Source organism: Schistocerca gregaria, chromosome 2 (genome assembly GCF_023897955.1).
Source record: "Schistocerca gregaria isolate iqSchGreg1 chromosome 2, iqSchGreg1.2, whole genome shotgun sequence".
Taxonomy (NCBI): Eukaryota; Metazoa; Arthropoda; class Insecta; order Orthoptera; family Acrididae; genus Schistocerca; species Schistocerca gregaria.
Genome location: NC_064921.1, coordinates 104,391,218 through 104,404,312, shown reverse-complemented (window position 1 = coordinate 104,404,312; position 13,095 = coordinate 104,391,218). Strand labels below are relative to the sequence as shown.

Sequence of the window (13,095 nt, the reverse complement as noted above, 5' to 3'; positions counted from 1 at the left end):
GCAGTTTCTTCAGTTTTAATTTACAGTTCATAACCAATAGATTGTGGCCAGAGTCCACATCTGCCCCTGGAAATGTCTTACAATTTAAAACCTGGTTCCTGAATCTCTGTCTTACTATTATATAATCTATCTGAGACCTTACAATATCTCCAGGCTTCTTCCATACATACTTCTTTTATGATTCTTGAACCAGGTATTAGCTATTATTAAGTTATGCTCTGTACAAAATTCTACCTGGCGGCTTCCTCTTTCATTCCCTACTCCCATTCTATATTCACCTAGTATGTTTCCTTCTCTTCCTTTTCCTACTATCGAGTTCTTTGGTTTCTCAGTCACAAATAAAAAATGTTTTTGGAAATTCAACTCCTAAGTGGATGAAATAATGGGGGAAAGGCAGCCAATGTATGTCTTTCTATTTTAATTTTAGATGCTGTGTAATAAAAAGCTTATTCATCATGCCAACCCATGGATTGGCCGCTCACCCCTGACGCTCACTCATTGCCTTCTCTCCCCTGCAAAATAAAATTTTAATTTGTATTTAATAAAGTTGTTATATTGTGGATGAAATTTGTATGGAAAGACCATCAAAAGACCCCAAAGTGCAGTATTAATAAAAGCCTCCAACTCCAGTTACGAAAATCGCATTTTGGTGAAAAGCACATGCTTCTATGGCTTTAACTAGAGTAAATGGTTTAGAAGATGTTGTATTTTGTGTAGTAAATCCACTAGTCATTTTCTTTCACTGGTCCAATTTTTTCCCAGTACCTTTTTTTCAAAACTGGTGAGTTATTTCTCCGTTTTCTTTTCCGGGTCGCTATCTCCCATGCGTTGTACACTATTGGTTTAATGACGGCCTGATATATTCTTATTTTTCACTGTCTGGAAAGTAACTTAGTTCTTATGACGTTATATATAGCTCGTGGACATCTTCCCCCTGCTTGAATTCTCGTTACAATCTATTGCTCTATAATGGTTTGTTGGATGATGTTGACACCGAGGTAATTGAATGTGTTTCTCTTCTGTATTGTTAGGATCGTGATTGTTAGATGATTTGGTCCTAACTGAGTTCTTCTTCGTATTGCCATGAACTTTGTTTTATTTTCGTTTATCCTTAGACCTACTTTTTTAACTTCTTCAATGAGTACTATTCACATTTTCTCCAGGTCTTCCATGTTCTTTCCTATCACCAGAATATCATTCGCGAAAGCCAGACTATTTATTTTTTTCCATATGGTAACTCCTGCGTATTCTTGTATTACTCTCCTCAGGATGTCGTTGAGTGCTAAATTGATCAGGATTGGTGGTATAGTATCTCCCTGTCTCACTCCTCTTTTCACCTTTTCTGAGAACACCCAGTGTACTTTCACTCTACATTTTGATTTCATCATACACAATTTACTTAGCTTTATCAACTTGTCCGGTATCCTTATCTCCTCCCTCACTACACTGACAAATGTTTTATTGAAGACTATAAACTTACAGAAGGTATCCTGTTTCTTCTTCGAGTTCTTATCTAGTATTTGTCTTAGTGTGAATATTTGGTAGGTTGTTGATTTACCCTTTCAGAATCCCACTCGTGCTAAGTCTAATATATCTTCATTGTATGTCCTGTATAATCTGATGTTATTTTATGGCACATGCGTAGGAGAAATGACCTTCTATAGTTCTGTATCAACATTTTGTCTCCCGTCTTGCATATGGGACAACGGAGTTTTTTAAATGTTAAAAAAAGACACTCCTTCCCCCACGTGAAAGAACAGAACCGTGAAAAATCAATAACAAGGCGTAAGTACTAACAAAAACAAGAGTTTTATTGCAACATTTCGCTATCATACATATCCGTTAAACCATGGTAATGTCCGTGAGAAATCCCTTGGTACGTGTCCAGTCGCACACACACACTTGCCGCCGGAGGCGCTGCCGCAGATGATTGGAGAGAGAAAGAGAGAAGTAGACAGATGAAGGCTCAGCCGTGGTAGGGGTAGGGGTGCGGGGCGGGCGCCGGCGGGGGCGGCAGCGTGGGCGGCTGCGGGGGCGGCGGCGCGGGGTGTCCCAGGCGCTTGACCTCGGCGCGGAAGCCGTTGTGCGGGTCGGCGGTGTACTCGACGATGCGCGTCGTGCCGTCGGCGTCGACGAGCGAGTAGGCGCCTCGGACGGTGTCGCCGTCGCGGTGCTCCCACTGCGTCTTGGCGTCGCCCGTGTGGCCGTCGCGCACCGCGTAGTCGAAGCGGTAGCTGGCCGGCGCCACGTAGTCGTAGATGATCTCGTGCTGCGGGGGCGGCGGCGGCGGCGGGGGCGGCGCGTGGGGCAGCAGCCCGGCGTGGGCGGCGGCCAGCAGGCACGCCAGGGCGACTACGGTGGCTCTCATGGTGGTGGCGCTGCCGTATGTGGTGGCTACTGGCCGGGCGCCCGCACCTTATATACGCGGCGCGAGCAGAGAAAGTAATGGCCGCCGCCGCACGCTATGGTTATGACCGCTGCGGCAGTCACGACAATCGGCAGCGAATTTCTTAGGGAGGTCGCGACTGCGCACCAGTACACTTCCTCATATCTACTGCCACCTACTCCATTTTTCTTAATGACCTCCGAGGTGCGTACGGACGAGCAAAGCTGGATCGTTGTGCGAATCTGCAGAAGGGTTGTGATCAATTGCTGAGTCTCCATGTTCGCCTAGAAACAGCGTTTGTGCCGGGGCTAAGAAATTACGCGCGTATTCTGAAAAGTTTCCGACCTAACAAAGAAACAACACATTTTTCTTCGAATTTAATTTTACACTACTGGCCACTAAAACTGGTACACCAAGAAGAAATGCAGTTGATAAACGGATATTCATTGGACAAATATATTATACTAGAACTGACATGTGATTACATTTTCGCGCAATTTGGGTCCATAGATTCTGAGAAATCAGTACCCAGAACAAAGATCTCTGGCCGTAATAACGACCTTGATACGCCTGGGCATTCAGTCAAACAGAGCTTGGATGGCGTGTACGGGTACAGCTGTCCATGCAGCTCCAATGCGATACCACAGTTCATCAAGAGCAGCGACTGGCGTATTGTGACGAGCCAGTTGCTCGGACACCGTTGACTAGACGTTTTCAGTTGGTGGGAGATCTGAAGAATGTGCTGGCCAGGGCAGCAGTCGAACATTTTCTGTATCCAGAAAGGCCCATACAGGACCTGCAGCATGCCTCGTGCATTATCCTACTGAAATGTATGGTTCTTCAGGGATAAATGAAGGTTAGAGCCACGGGTCGTAACTCATCTGTATTGTAACGTCCACTATTCAGAGTGCCGTCAATGCGAACAAGAGGTGACCGAGACGTGTAACCAATGGCACCCCATACCATCACGTCGGGTGATACGCCAGTATGGCGATGACGAATACACGCTTCCAATGTGCGTTCATCGCGATGTAGCCAAACACGGATGCGACCATCATGATGCTGTAAACAGAACCTGGATTCATACGAAAAAATGACGTTTTGCCATTCGTGCACCCAGGTTCGTCGTTGAGTACACCATCGCAGGCGCTCCTGTCTGTGATGCAACGTCAAGGGTAACCGCAGTCATGGTCTCCGAGCTGATAGTCCATGCTACTGCAAACTTCGTCGAACTGTTCGTGCAGATGGTTCAGATGGCTGTTGTCTTGCAAACGTCCCCGTCTGTTGTCTCAGGGATCGAGACGTGGCTGCACGATCCGTTACAGCCATGCGGAAAAGATGCCTGACATTTCGACTGGCAGTGATACGACGCCTTTGGGACCAGCACGGCGTTCCGTAATACCATCCTGATCCCACCGAATCCGTATTCTGCTAACAGTCATTGGATGTCGACCAACGCGAGCAGCAATGTTGCGATACGATAAACCGCAATCGCGATATACTGCAATCCGACCTTTATCAAAGTCGGAAACGTGATGGTACGCATTTCTCCTCCTTACACGAGGTATCACTATAACGTTTCACCAGGCAACGCCGGTCAACAGCTGTTTGCGTATGAGAAATCGGTTAGAAACTTTCCTCATCTCAGCACGTTGTAGGTGTCGCCACAGGCACCAAACTTGTGTGAATGCTCTGAAAAGCTAATCATTTACATATCACAGCATCTTCTTCCTATAGGTTAAATTTCGCTTTGTAGCACGTCATCTTCGTGGTGAAGCAATTTTAATGGCCAGTAGTATATTTTACAGCATAATCTCCTTGTAAGCCTGTACACTTCAGCCAGCGATGCTCCCATTTGTTTAACCCATTCGAATAATAGTGTCTTTCTCTGCAAAATACAGTCGCAACATCAAAAAACTGTTTATTGTAGACTAATCAAATTTGGGGAATATAATTGTCTAGGTAACATATTTAACTGATTGACGTTGCAAGATCACAGGTTAACGCAAGCGCGAGGTAAGCCATTACAAATGTGAAATGCTAGTGTATTAATAACCGGTGTGACCTCCAGAATGTTGAATGTAAAAGCATGCAATCGCTCAGTCATCGTGTTGTAGAGGTGGCGGGTGTCACTTGGTGGGTGGAGTTCAATAACAGTGTAAGTAGGCTGTTTAGGTTTTTCTGTTGGTAACGCCACGTGGCACTCTGAATGAAAGTCATTGACTGTTCTGTGTGCAGTCTGTGGCTGTTTTACATTGTTGGAATATTTGCTATTGTAGTGTTGGGTAGTTGGATGTGAACAGCGCGTAGCGTTGCGCAGTTGGAGGTGAGCCGCCATCAGTGGTGGATGTGGGGAGAGTGACAGCAGGGGTGGATGAGGGGAGAGAGATGGCAGAATTTTGAGAGCGGTCGACCTGGACGTGTGTCCGTCAGAAAAAGGAAATTTGTAAGACTAGATCTCATGAACTGATGTATATATTATGACTTTTGAACACTATTGAGTTAAATACATTGTTTGTTCTCTACCAAAACCTTTCATTTGTTAACTATGCCTGTCAGTAGTTAGTGCCTTCAGTAGTTTGAATCTTTTATTTAGCTGGCAGTATTGGCTCTCGCTGTATTGCAGTAGTTCGAGTGACGAAGATTTTTGTGAGGTAAGTGTTTCATGACAGGTATATATTATCGTTAGTCAGGGCCTTTCTTTTGTGGGGATTACTGAAATTCAGACTCCGTTGCGCTAATAATATTGTTTAGTGCTGATCAGAATAACTAAAGAGAGAAATATCTGAGTACGTTCAGTTTTGCTCAGCTGTTTAAAAATCTAATAACGTAAGAGGTTTTATCAGCACAGTCATTCTTAATTTTTCAAAGGGGACGTTTCATCTGCTGCGCTTGGTCGGTCAACAGGGGGACGGTTAATGCCTGTTTGTGGATGAAGCAGGAGCTGTCGTGCAACGATGACCCATATACGCTCGACTGGAGACCAATGTGCTGATCGAGATGGCCAAGCGTTACCCTGCTGGTAAACAAACCGTGGTATGCTCTTCATGAATACCGTCTCAGTAGGTCTAATCGCCAGACTGAAGTATACATTTGCAGACAGGGTGAGTCGGATAACCACTAGTGTGGTACTGCTGTCACACGAAATCGCTCCCCACACCATTACTCCAAGTGTGGGTCCAGTGTGTCTAGACGCAGACTGGTTGGTTGGAGGCCCTCAACTGGCCTCCTGATAACCGTGGCCATCACTGGTGAGCTGGTGCGTTTCTGGCGCCAGTTTCCTTCGATCGTCATTTTGATCTTTGAGTCGACTTCGATGCTTATTTGTCTTCTGCTCATCTTTGGCGGCGCGGATTTAACGGCAGCGCGTGCGCTGTGCTGAGGAGGTGTGTCGGGATCGGCGGTGAGCGGGAGTCACGTGGGACTGTGTACGTAGGCAGGACGGCAAGAGGACGAGTCGGACAAGGAAGGAGCGGGGCAGCGGCTACGGCGTGTTGAGTAGTGAGTGCAGATCCACAGCCCATGGTGATTTCGTTTTCCTAGAGGTCGGAAGGACAAGCTCCTTCGAGTCTGTTACAGGCTACGCCAGCCGATTGAATTGAGTCGCCGAGTTGCTTCGGTGGGTTGCGTGCCGGTTATTGAATATTCCAGTGTACTGGAAATCCTTTGGAATTGTTATAGTTGTTTATCACTTACCTCGGTGTCGTGACTAACTATCTGGACGGCAGTTGAGGAAGTGTGGCTACGCCCAACCAACCGACATGAAGCGTGGTTAAAGACGTAGCTAGAAGTCCAGTGAGTAGTGAGTAAGTCCGGCTCTGGCGTTTCAAGGCACGCCAAGACACGTCCTCTAAAAATGTTCAAATGTGTGTGAAATCTTATGGGACTTAACTGCTAAGGTCATCAGTCCCTAAGCTTACACATTACTTAATCTGAATTATCCGAAGGACAAACACACACACCCATGCCCGAGGGAGGACTCGAACCTCCGCCGGGACCAGCCGCACAGTCCATGATTCCAGCTCCTGAGACCGCTCGACTACTCCCGCGCGCAGATACGTCCTCTATTCTACATTGTAATTCATTTGGTAGTTTGGTGTGTAAATGTGCGTCGAGATAATTGTTGTCATCTTAACTTTAGGGCATGATTTTTAGAGAACTTATTCATCAAAGTAAGGGCTGACACTGGCCAAGTAACTCACGGAAGCTAATTTGTTTCTATTCCGTTGTATTGATGACCTGTACTCTAGATAAGATTGTGTGGTTTATGTCTCAGAATATTGTCTGCCGTTGATGTGTGTTGTGTTACAGAGAAACGGCGGCGATCGATGCGAGCATACTGGCAGCAGAGCACCACGAGGGCAGAGAGATATTTGAGGCCCTGTTCTATCCTTTACATCTTGGATTATGTGGTCACTGTTGCGTGATTTCATCTTTCCGGTGGAGAATTATAGCATCTGAAGTTCAATTGCAGTGCAAAGCTGAGTACATTTCTATGTCTTTTCCTGTCTCGTGGATCTCTCGTATTGATTTGAATCCTTGGTCTGCTCGCGTCTATCGCTAACTCACACGCAATATTGAAGCAACCTCATTTTAGGGGTATTGTCATATGGTCATTCTAAGAATATTGTTGATTAGTCAACTGAGTAGGTAAATTTGAAGATTGGTTTGGTTAAAATTAAAGCACCTCCTTAATTGTTTTAGCCATTTGTATATAGTTTTGTTTAGGAAAGGTGGCTAGCCAAACCTTAAGAGATCTATGTTCTTACCCTTAATCTGTTTCTCAGCCGACTGGAAGTAATGAGAATTCTAATAGGAATTGTATGGACATTCGTAATATTTAAGTAAAACTTCACCTTAGTATATTTACCTAGTCATATTCAAATTTCATGGGTCTTGTTCCGGTTAAAGAAATTTGTTACTTGTCCAAGTGATCTAGCCTAGTTAGGCAGTCTCCTGAATAATTTATTATTGTGATTGTGATTTTATAATGCTTTTGATTGTAATAAAATATGTAGCAACTACAACGGCTTGCTATTGTGATTTTGGTGTGTCACAACCATTAAACATTTCAACCGGCACCAAGGCAGAACGAGCTTTCATCAGCATACACAACGGAACTCCGCCCTACCCTCCAATGAGCTCTCGCTTGACACCACTGGAGTCCCAAATGGCGCTGGTGGGGTCAGTGGAAAGCACGTCACAGGGCGTTTGGCTCGGAGCTATCCTTCTAGTAACCGATTTCTAACAGTTCTTTGTGTCGCTGAGATGTCGACTGCTGCACAAATTGCTGCTGCAGATGCAGTGCGATGAGCCAGAGCCATACACCGAACACGGTGGTCTTCCCTCTTGGTAATGCTACGTGGCCGCGCGGAGCCCGGTCTTCTTTCGAACGTACATTCTCGTGACCACCGCTGCCAGCAATCATGTACAGTGGCTACATTCCTGCCAAGTCTTTCTTTTTAATACTGCATAAGGAACATGCAGCTTCTCATAGCCCTGTTGCACGATCTCGTTCAAACTCAGTGAAATGTTGATAATGGCTTCCTTGTCCCCTTAAAGGCATTCTGAGTAACATCAGCCCACCACGACGAATATCAAAGGTAGCCAACGCTCACTACCATTATAGTGTGTATTCAAAGTCAACCTGATCTGCGCCCTCATAGTGGCACCACTAGCGCCAATCTTATGCGACTGGCGCGAAATCTGGATAGACGTCATCTTCCAGATGCGCAAACACTCCTACCAACTATCATTTATGTCGCACAACTCTTTCTTGGTGCTGCGGTTTTTTCCCCGTCAGTGTAGCCGTTAACGAAGGTGACAGCCTCTTAATTTGACGAAATTTCTGTCCTTTTGAGCTCACCTTTTAGCCGAGGAACAAAAAAGATTAGCTTAGTGCTAGATATGGTAAGGACGGTGGTCGAACTGTTGAAACCGCAATTCGCGGATTTTCGCCATGGCAACCGCTGAGGTGTGACATGGCACGTTGTCTTACTGAAACAGTTACTTTTCCTATTGCAAATGTAAGCGTTTTTCCTCAATTTCCGCTTTCAGCGTTTCAAGCAGTTTCGTGTAATGTGGTCCTGTAATTTCTTTTTCCTTTTTCTCTAGCACTATTTTGTGAATCTGAGCAATGTTGTCGTCAGTGGTTGCTTGTTTGACCGTCCCGAACGTTCAACATCACCCAAACTGGTACGGCCATACTTAAAATCAGATGCCCAGAATTTCACCGTAATAAATAATGGTGAGAGTCGCCCTCCACAGCGTCCAATTCATGTTTGATTTGTACAGGCGTACTGTCTTTCAAAAACAAAAATCTAATGGCAGCTCGATAGTACATTTTGTCCGTTTTCCAAAAACACTCGCATCGACTCACCAAAACGACTGTTAACCAACAGCTGTGCGTCCAAAATGGCTGAAATTTTGGTGAGTGCCTTACAAAGTATTCGCATACAAATTCCACAACTTTTGTCGACAAGCGCTGGTATCTTTATGCTGAGTTACAGGCAGGAATTCGCTATTTTCAGCATGGACTACTGAGTCCAATTATGGCAAAGACGGGATTTATGAGCAAAGTCATGAAACGTTTTAGGCAGGTTTATATTGATCTGAAGAAGAATGATGACGCATTGGAGGAATTTTAGTAGTGGATATGACATGATGTTCTGGAGATTTCATTATGATACAGATAAGTGGCTTTAAGTGATATTTTTTAAAACTATATGTTCATGATGTATAAGAAGATGCGAATATGGTTGGGGAACTTGTGATTTGCTTATTATGCACACTTCGTAATTTTGCAGGTTTAGTAATTTTTTGTTTGTCTGAGAAAGGGATTTCGTATGCATTGAGAAAGGAAGTTGTTGATAAGATTCTGGAGAGGATGCTGGATTTGATTTGTCATGATGTTTCAAACGATTTTTTTGCCTGTCGACAACTGTTCGTCCATTCTGATTATGAGAGATTCCTAATTTTAAAGGTGTTTTTCTCAGTAGGTCAACACCACTTTGCTTCACATGATTTCTATTTATTGCATGTTGTTTGGCAGTAACCATTGTACACCAACTGTTTATTGTTTCAAATGGCTCTGAGCACTATGGGACTTACCATCTGTGGTCATCAGTCCCCTAGAACTTAGACCTACTTAAACCTAACTAACCTAAGGACATCACATACATCCATGCCCGTGGCAGGATTCGAACCTGCGACCGTAGCAGTCGCGCGGTTCCGGACTGAGCGACTAGAACCGCTCGACCACCGCAGCCGGCCCTTTATTGTTTACCCTCTACATGCCATATACAGGGTGTTACAAGAAAGGCACGGCCAAACTTTTAGGAAACATTCCTCACACACAAAGAAAGAAAATACGTTATGTGGACATGTGTCCGGAAACGCTTACTTTCCCAGTTAGAGCCCATTTTATTACTTCTCTTCAAATCACATTAATCATGGAATGGAAACACACAGCAGCAGAACGTACCAGCGTAACTTCAAACACTTTGTTACAGGAAATGTTCAAAATGTCCTCCGTTAGCGAGTATACATGCATCCACCCTCCGTCGCATGGAATCCCTGATGAGCTGGTGCAGCCCTGGAGAATGGCGTATTGTAGCACAGCCGTCCACAATACGAGCACGAAGAGTCTCTACATTTGGTACCGGGGTTGCATAGAAAAGAGCTTTCAAATGCCCCCATAAATGAAAGTCAAGAGGGTTGAGGTCAGGAGAGCGTGGAGGCTATGGAATTGGTCCGCCTCTACCAATCCATCGGTCACCGAATCTGTTGTTGAGTAGCGCACGAACACTTCGACTGAAATGTGCAGGACCTCCATTGTGCATGAACCACATGTTGTGTCATACTTGTAAAGGCACATGTTCTAGCAGCACAGGTAGAGTATTCCGTATGAAATCAAGATAACGTGCTCCGTTGAGCGTAAGTGGAAGAACATGGGGCCCAATCAACACATCACCAACAATGCCTGCCCAAACGTTCACAGAAAATCTGTGTTGATGACGTGATTGCACAATTGCGTGCGGATTCTAGTCAGCCCACACATGTTGATTGTGAAAATTTACATTTTGATCACGCTTTAATGAAGCCTCATCCGTAAAGAGAACATTTGCACTGAAATGAGGATTGACACATTGTTGGCTGAACCAGTCGTAGAAGTGTACCCGTGGAGGCCAATCAGCTGCTGATAGTGCCTGCACACGCTGTACATGGTACGGAAACAACTGTTTCTCCCGTAGCACTCTCCATACAGTGACGTGGTTAACGTTACCTTGTACAGTTGCAACTTCTGTGATGCTGACATTAGGGTTATCCTCAACTGCACGAAGAATTGCCTCGTCCATTGCAGGTGTACTCGTCGTTCTAGGTCTTCCCCAGTCGCAAGTCATAAGCTGGAATGTCCCGTGCTCCCTAAGACGTCGATCAATTGCTTCGAACGTCTTCCTGTCGGGACACCTTCGTTCTGGAAATCTGTCTCGATACAAACGTACCGCGCCACGGCTATTGCCCCGTGCTAATCTATACGTCAAATGGGCATCTGCCAACTCCGCATTTGTAAACATTGCACTGACTGCAAAACCACGTTCGTGATGAACAATAACCTGTTGATGCTACGTACTGATGTGCTTGATGCTAGTACTGTAGAGCAATGAGTTGCATGTCAACACAAGCACCGAAGTCAATATTACCTTCCTTCAATTGGGCCAACTGGCGGTGAAACGAGGAAATACAGTACATACTGACGAAACTAAAATGAGCTCTAACATGGAAATTAAGCGTTTCCGGACACATGTCCACATAACATCTTTTCTTTATTTGTGTGTGAGGAATGTTTCCTGAAAGTTTGGCCGTACCTTTTTGTAACACCCTGTATTGGAGTACATTAAACAGATACTACTTTAGATAAGATTTCTTCGTCAGTACATACGTAGATTAGATACCGTAGTGGCCACAAATTTTACTTACGTTAAGTTTGACAGGCTGACGATTCACTCTGTAATAACATATTTCTTTCGACAGGGACAAATAGCATGCTGTGCTCAACAAAATGAGTCCTTTTCCTCATTTTTCAACCACTTTCCTTCCCAGCAGTTGGACGAGCTCGTACTGGAGAAAGTAGCAGTTCTTAGATCAATTATTACAGATGTGTTTCACGCTTTTTTTCACTGATGATGTCTATTTTGTTTTACTGATTGAAACCTGGATAGCCAAGGGAAGACAGGATTCGGTTACGATTGTAGACGGGGCCGTAATCAGTCACTATTGGTTTCCTTTTGCAGTTACACACAATTTATTTTAAACCATTAATTAAAAACCCAACAATAAATACAAGTACCACATGTTATTAATGAAGGAATAAACAACTGTGTAAATAATAGTGTTTTCAGTGAGTTACAATTTAGCAAATCACCATTAAATACAGATACAGCAGATAATGTTTTGAAAGCAAGCCACTGTGATCTGGGCAGAAGGCCTTACACGCCAGGAATGTCAATAAATTAAAACTCGCTGCAATTCACAACTTACAGGTACTGAAATACTAAAGGTAAGACGCCACAAACACAGAAGAAGGCATCAGACGCCAGGAATGGCAGTAAATAAGGTTTCAAGGCTAAAATACAAATACCAGATTAGAATATTAAGGCCACAATCACGGCTGAAGACCTTACACTCCAGGAACGGCAATAATATAAAAAAATTAGCAACCTGCCGTAAAACAGCAAATACAATAGCAAAGCTTAATTAAAAAAACAAGCAACTGAGCACCAAACGGGTGAAATAAGATGATGGTAAACTTTTTAACACAACCCTTAACATACACTGAACACTATATTGCGACCAGCACTATTAACTAGACATATATAACCCTTAATGTAGGCATTACAAGGCATTGTAATAAATAATACGATAATAAAACGGAAGGACCAGTACCCTAAGTTCCTTAAAGGGTACTGAGGCAGATTACACCCACAGAAGGCATGGACTGAAGGAGCGTTACACTGAACTTTTGGCCATCAGACCTCCTTCTAGAACACACATGTCTTACAAGAACCAAGTGGCCACAGACGGTGCTCCAGGAATCGACCTCTGAGAAGGTCCGGTAGCAAACACTTTCGCGAGCTATGAGATAGGCAGCCAAGAGTTGCATTCCCTCCACAAGATGATAACTACGACTAGTGTCAGTCTAATGAATGACTAATGATAATCTTGCTGAAGCTACCTGAGTCCGATAAACCAAAGGCAACGATGGAACAATACGCCAAAGCCGGAATCAGCGGTTTGCACTACGTCCCCAGAATACTATGCTTAGAGCGACCAGAACGAGAAAGGAATCACTACCGCCAGAGTAGAAGAATCACCAACCGGCATACTATCAAGAAAGCTGTCAAAACTACACGCCTTACCAGACAGCAGTGGCAATGCGAGGAAACGTACACTGCCGTTACATACACTTACCCCCAGGGCAGGTAACTGGGGCGTTAGCGGCCACCAGGCAAGAAAAATTACCGCTGGTTGAACTTGATAAATCGTAAAAAGTTGAACACAGTAAATAGTAATAAGAAGTTGAGGTAAGCTAATCAGACCCGCCTTCCCCAAGCACTCCACTCGCTGCTCTTCGCCTCGGCGACACCACGAACAGCAATGCTAACCCAAGTCACTGGATAATCGCGAGACATCAAAATGGTGGAGGTTTC

The 13,095-nt window shown here is 44.5% G+C and overlaps 1 protein-coding gene across 1 annotated transcript in view; it reads right to left on the bottom strand.

The window, feature by feature from the left end:
• Positions 1–1,790: 1,790 nt before the first annotated feature.
• LOC126335661 (cuticle protein 18.6-like) overlaps positions 1,791–13,095 on the bottom strand; it is a 33,623-nt gene continuing 22,318 nt past the window's right edge. The window contains exon 2 of the mRNA XM_049999116.1: positions 1,791–2,378. Within this exon, the coding sequence (XP_049855073.1) occupies positions 1,967–2,378 (412 nt within the window). The 3' untranslated portion in view covers positions 1,791–1,966. The remainder of the gene's footprint in view (positions 2,379–13,095) is intronic.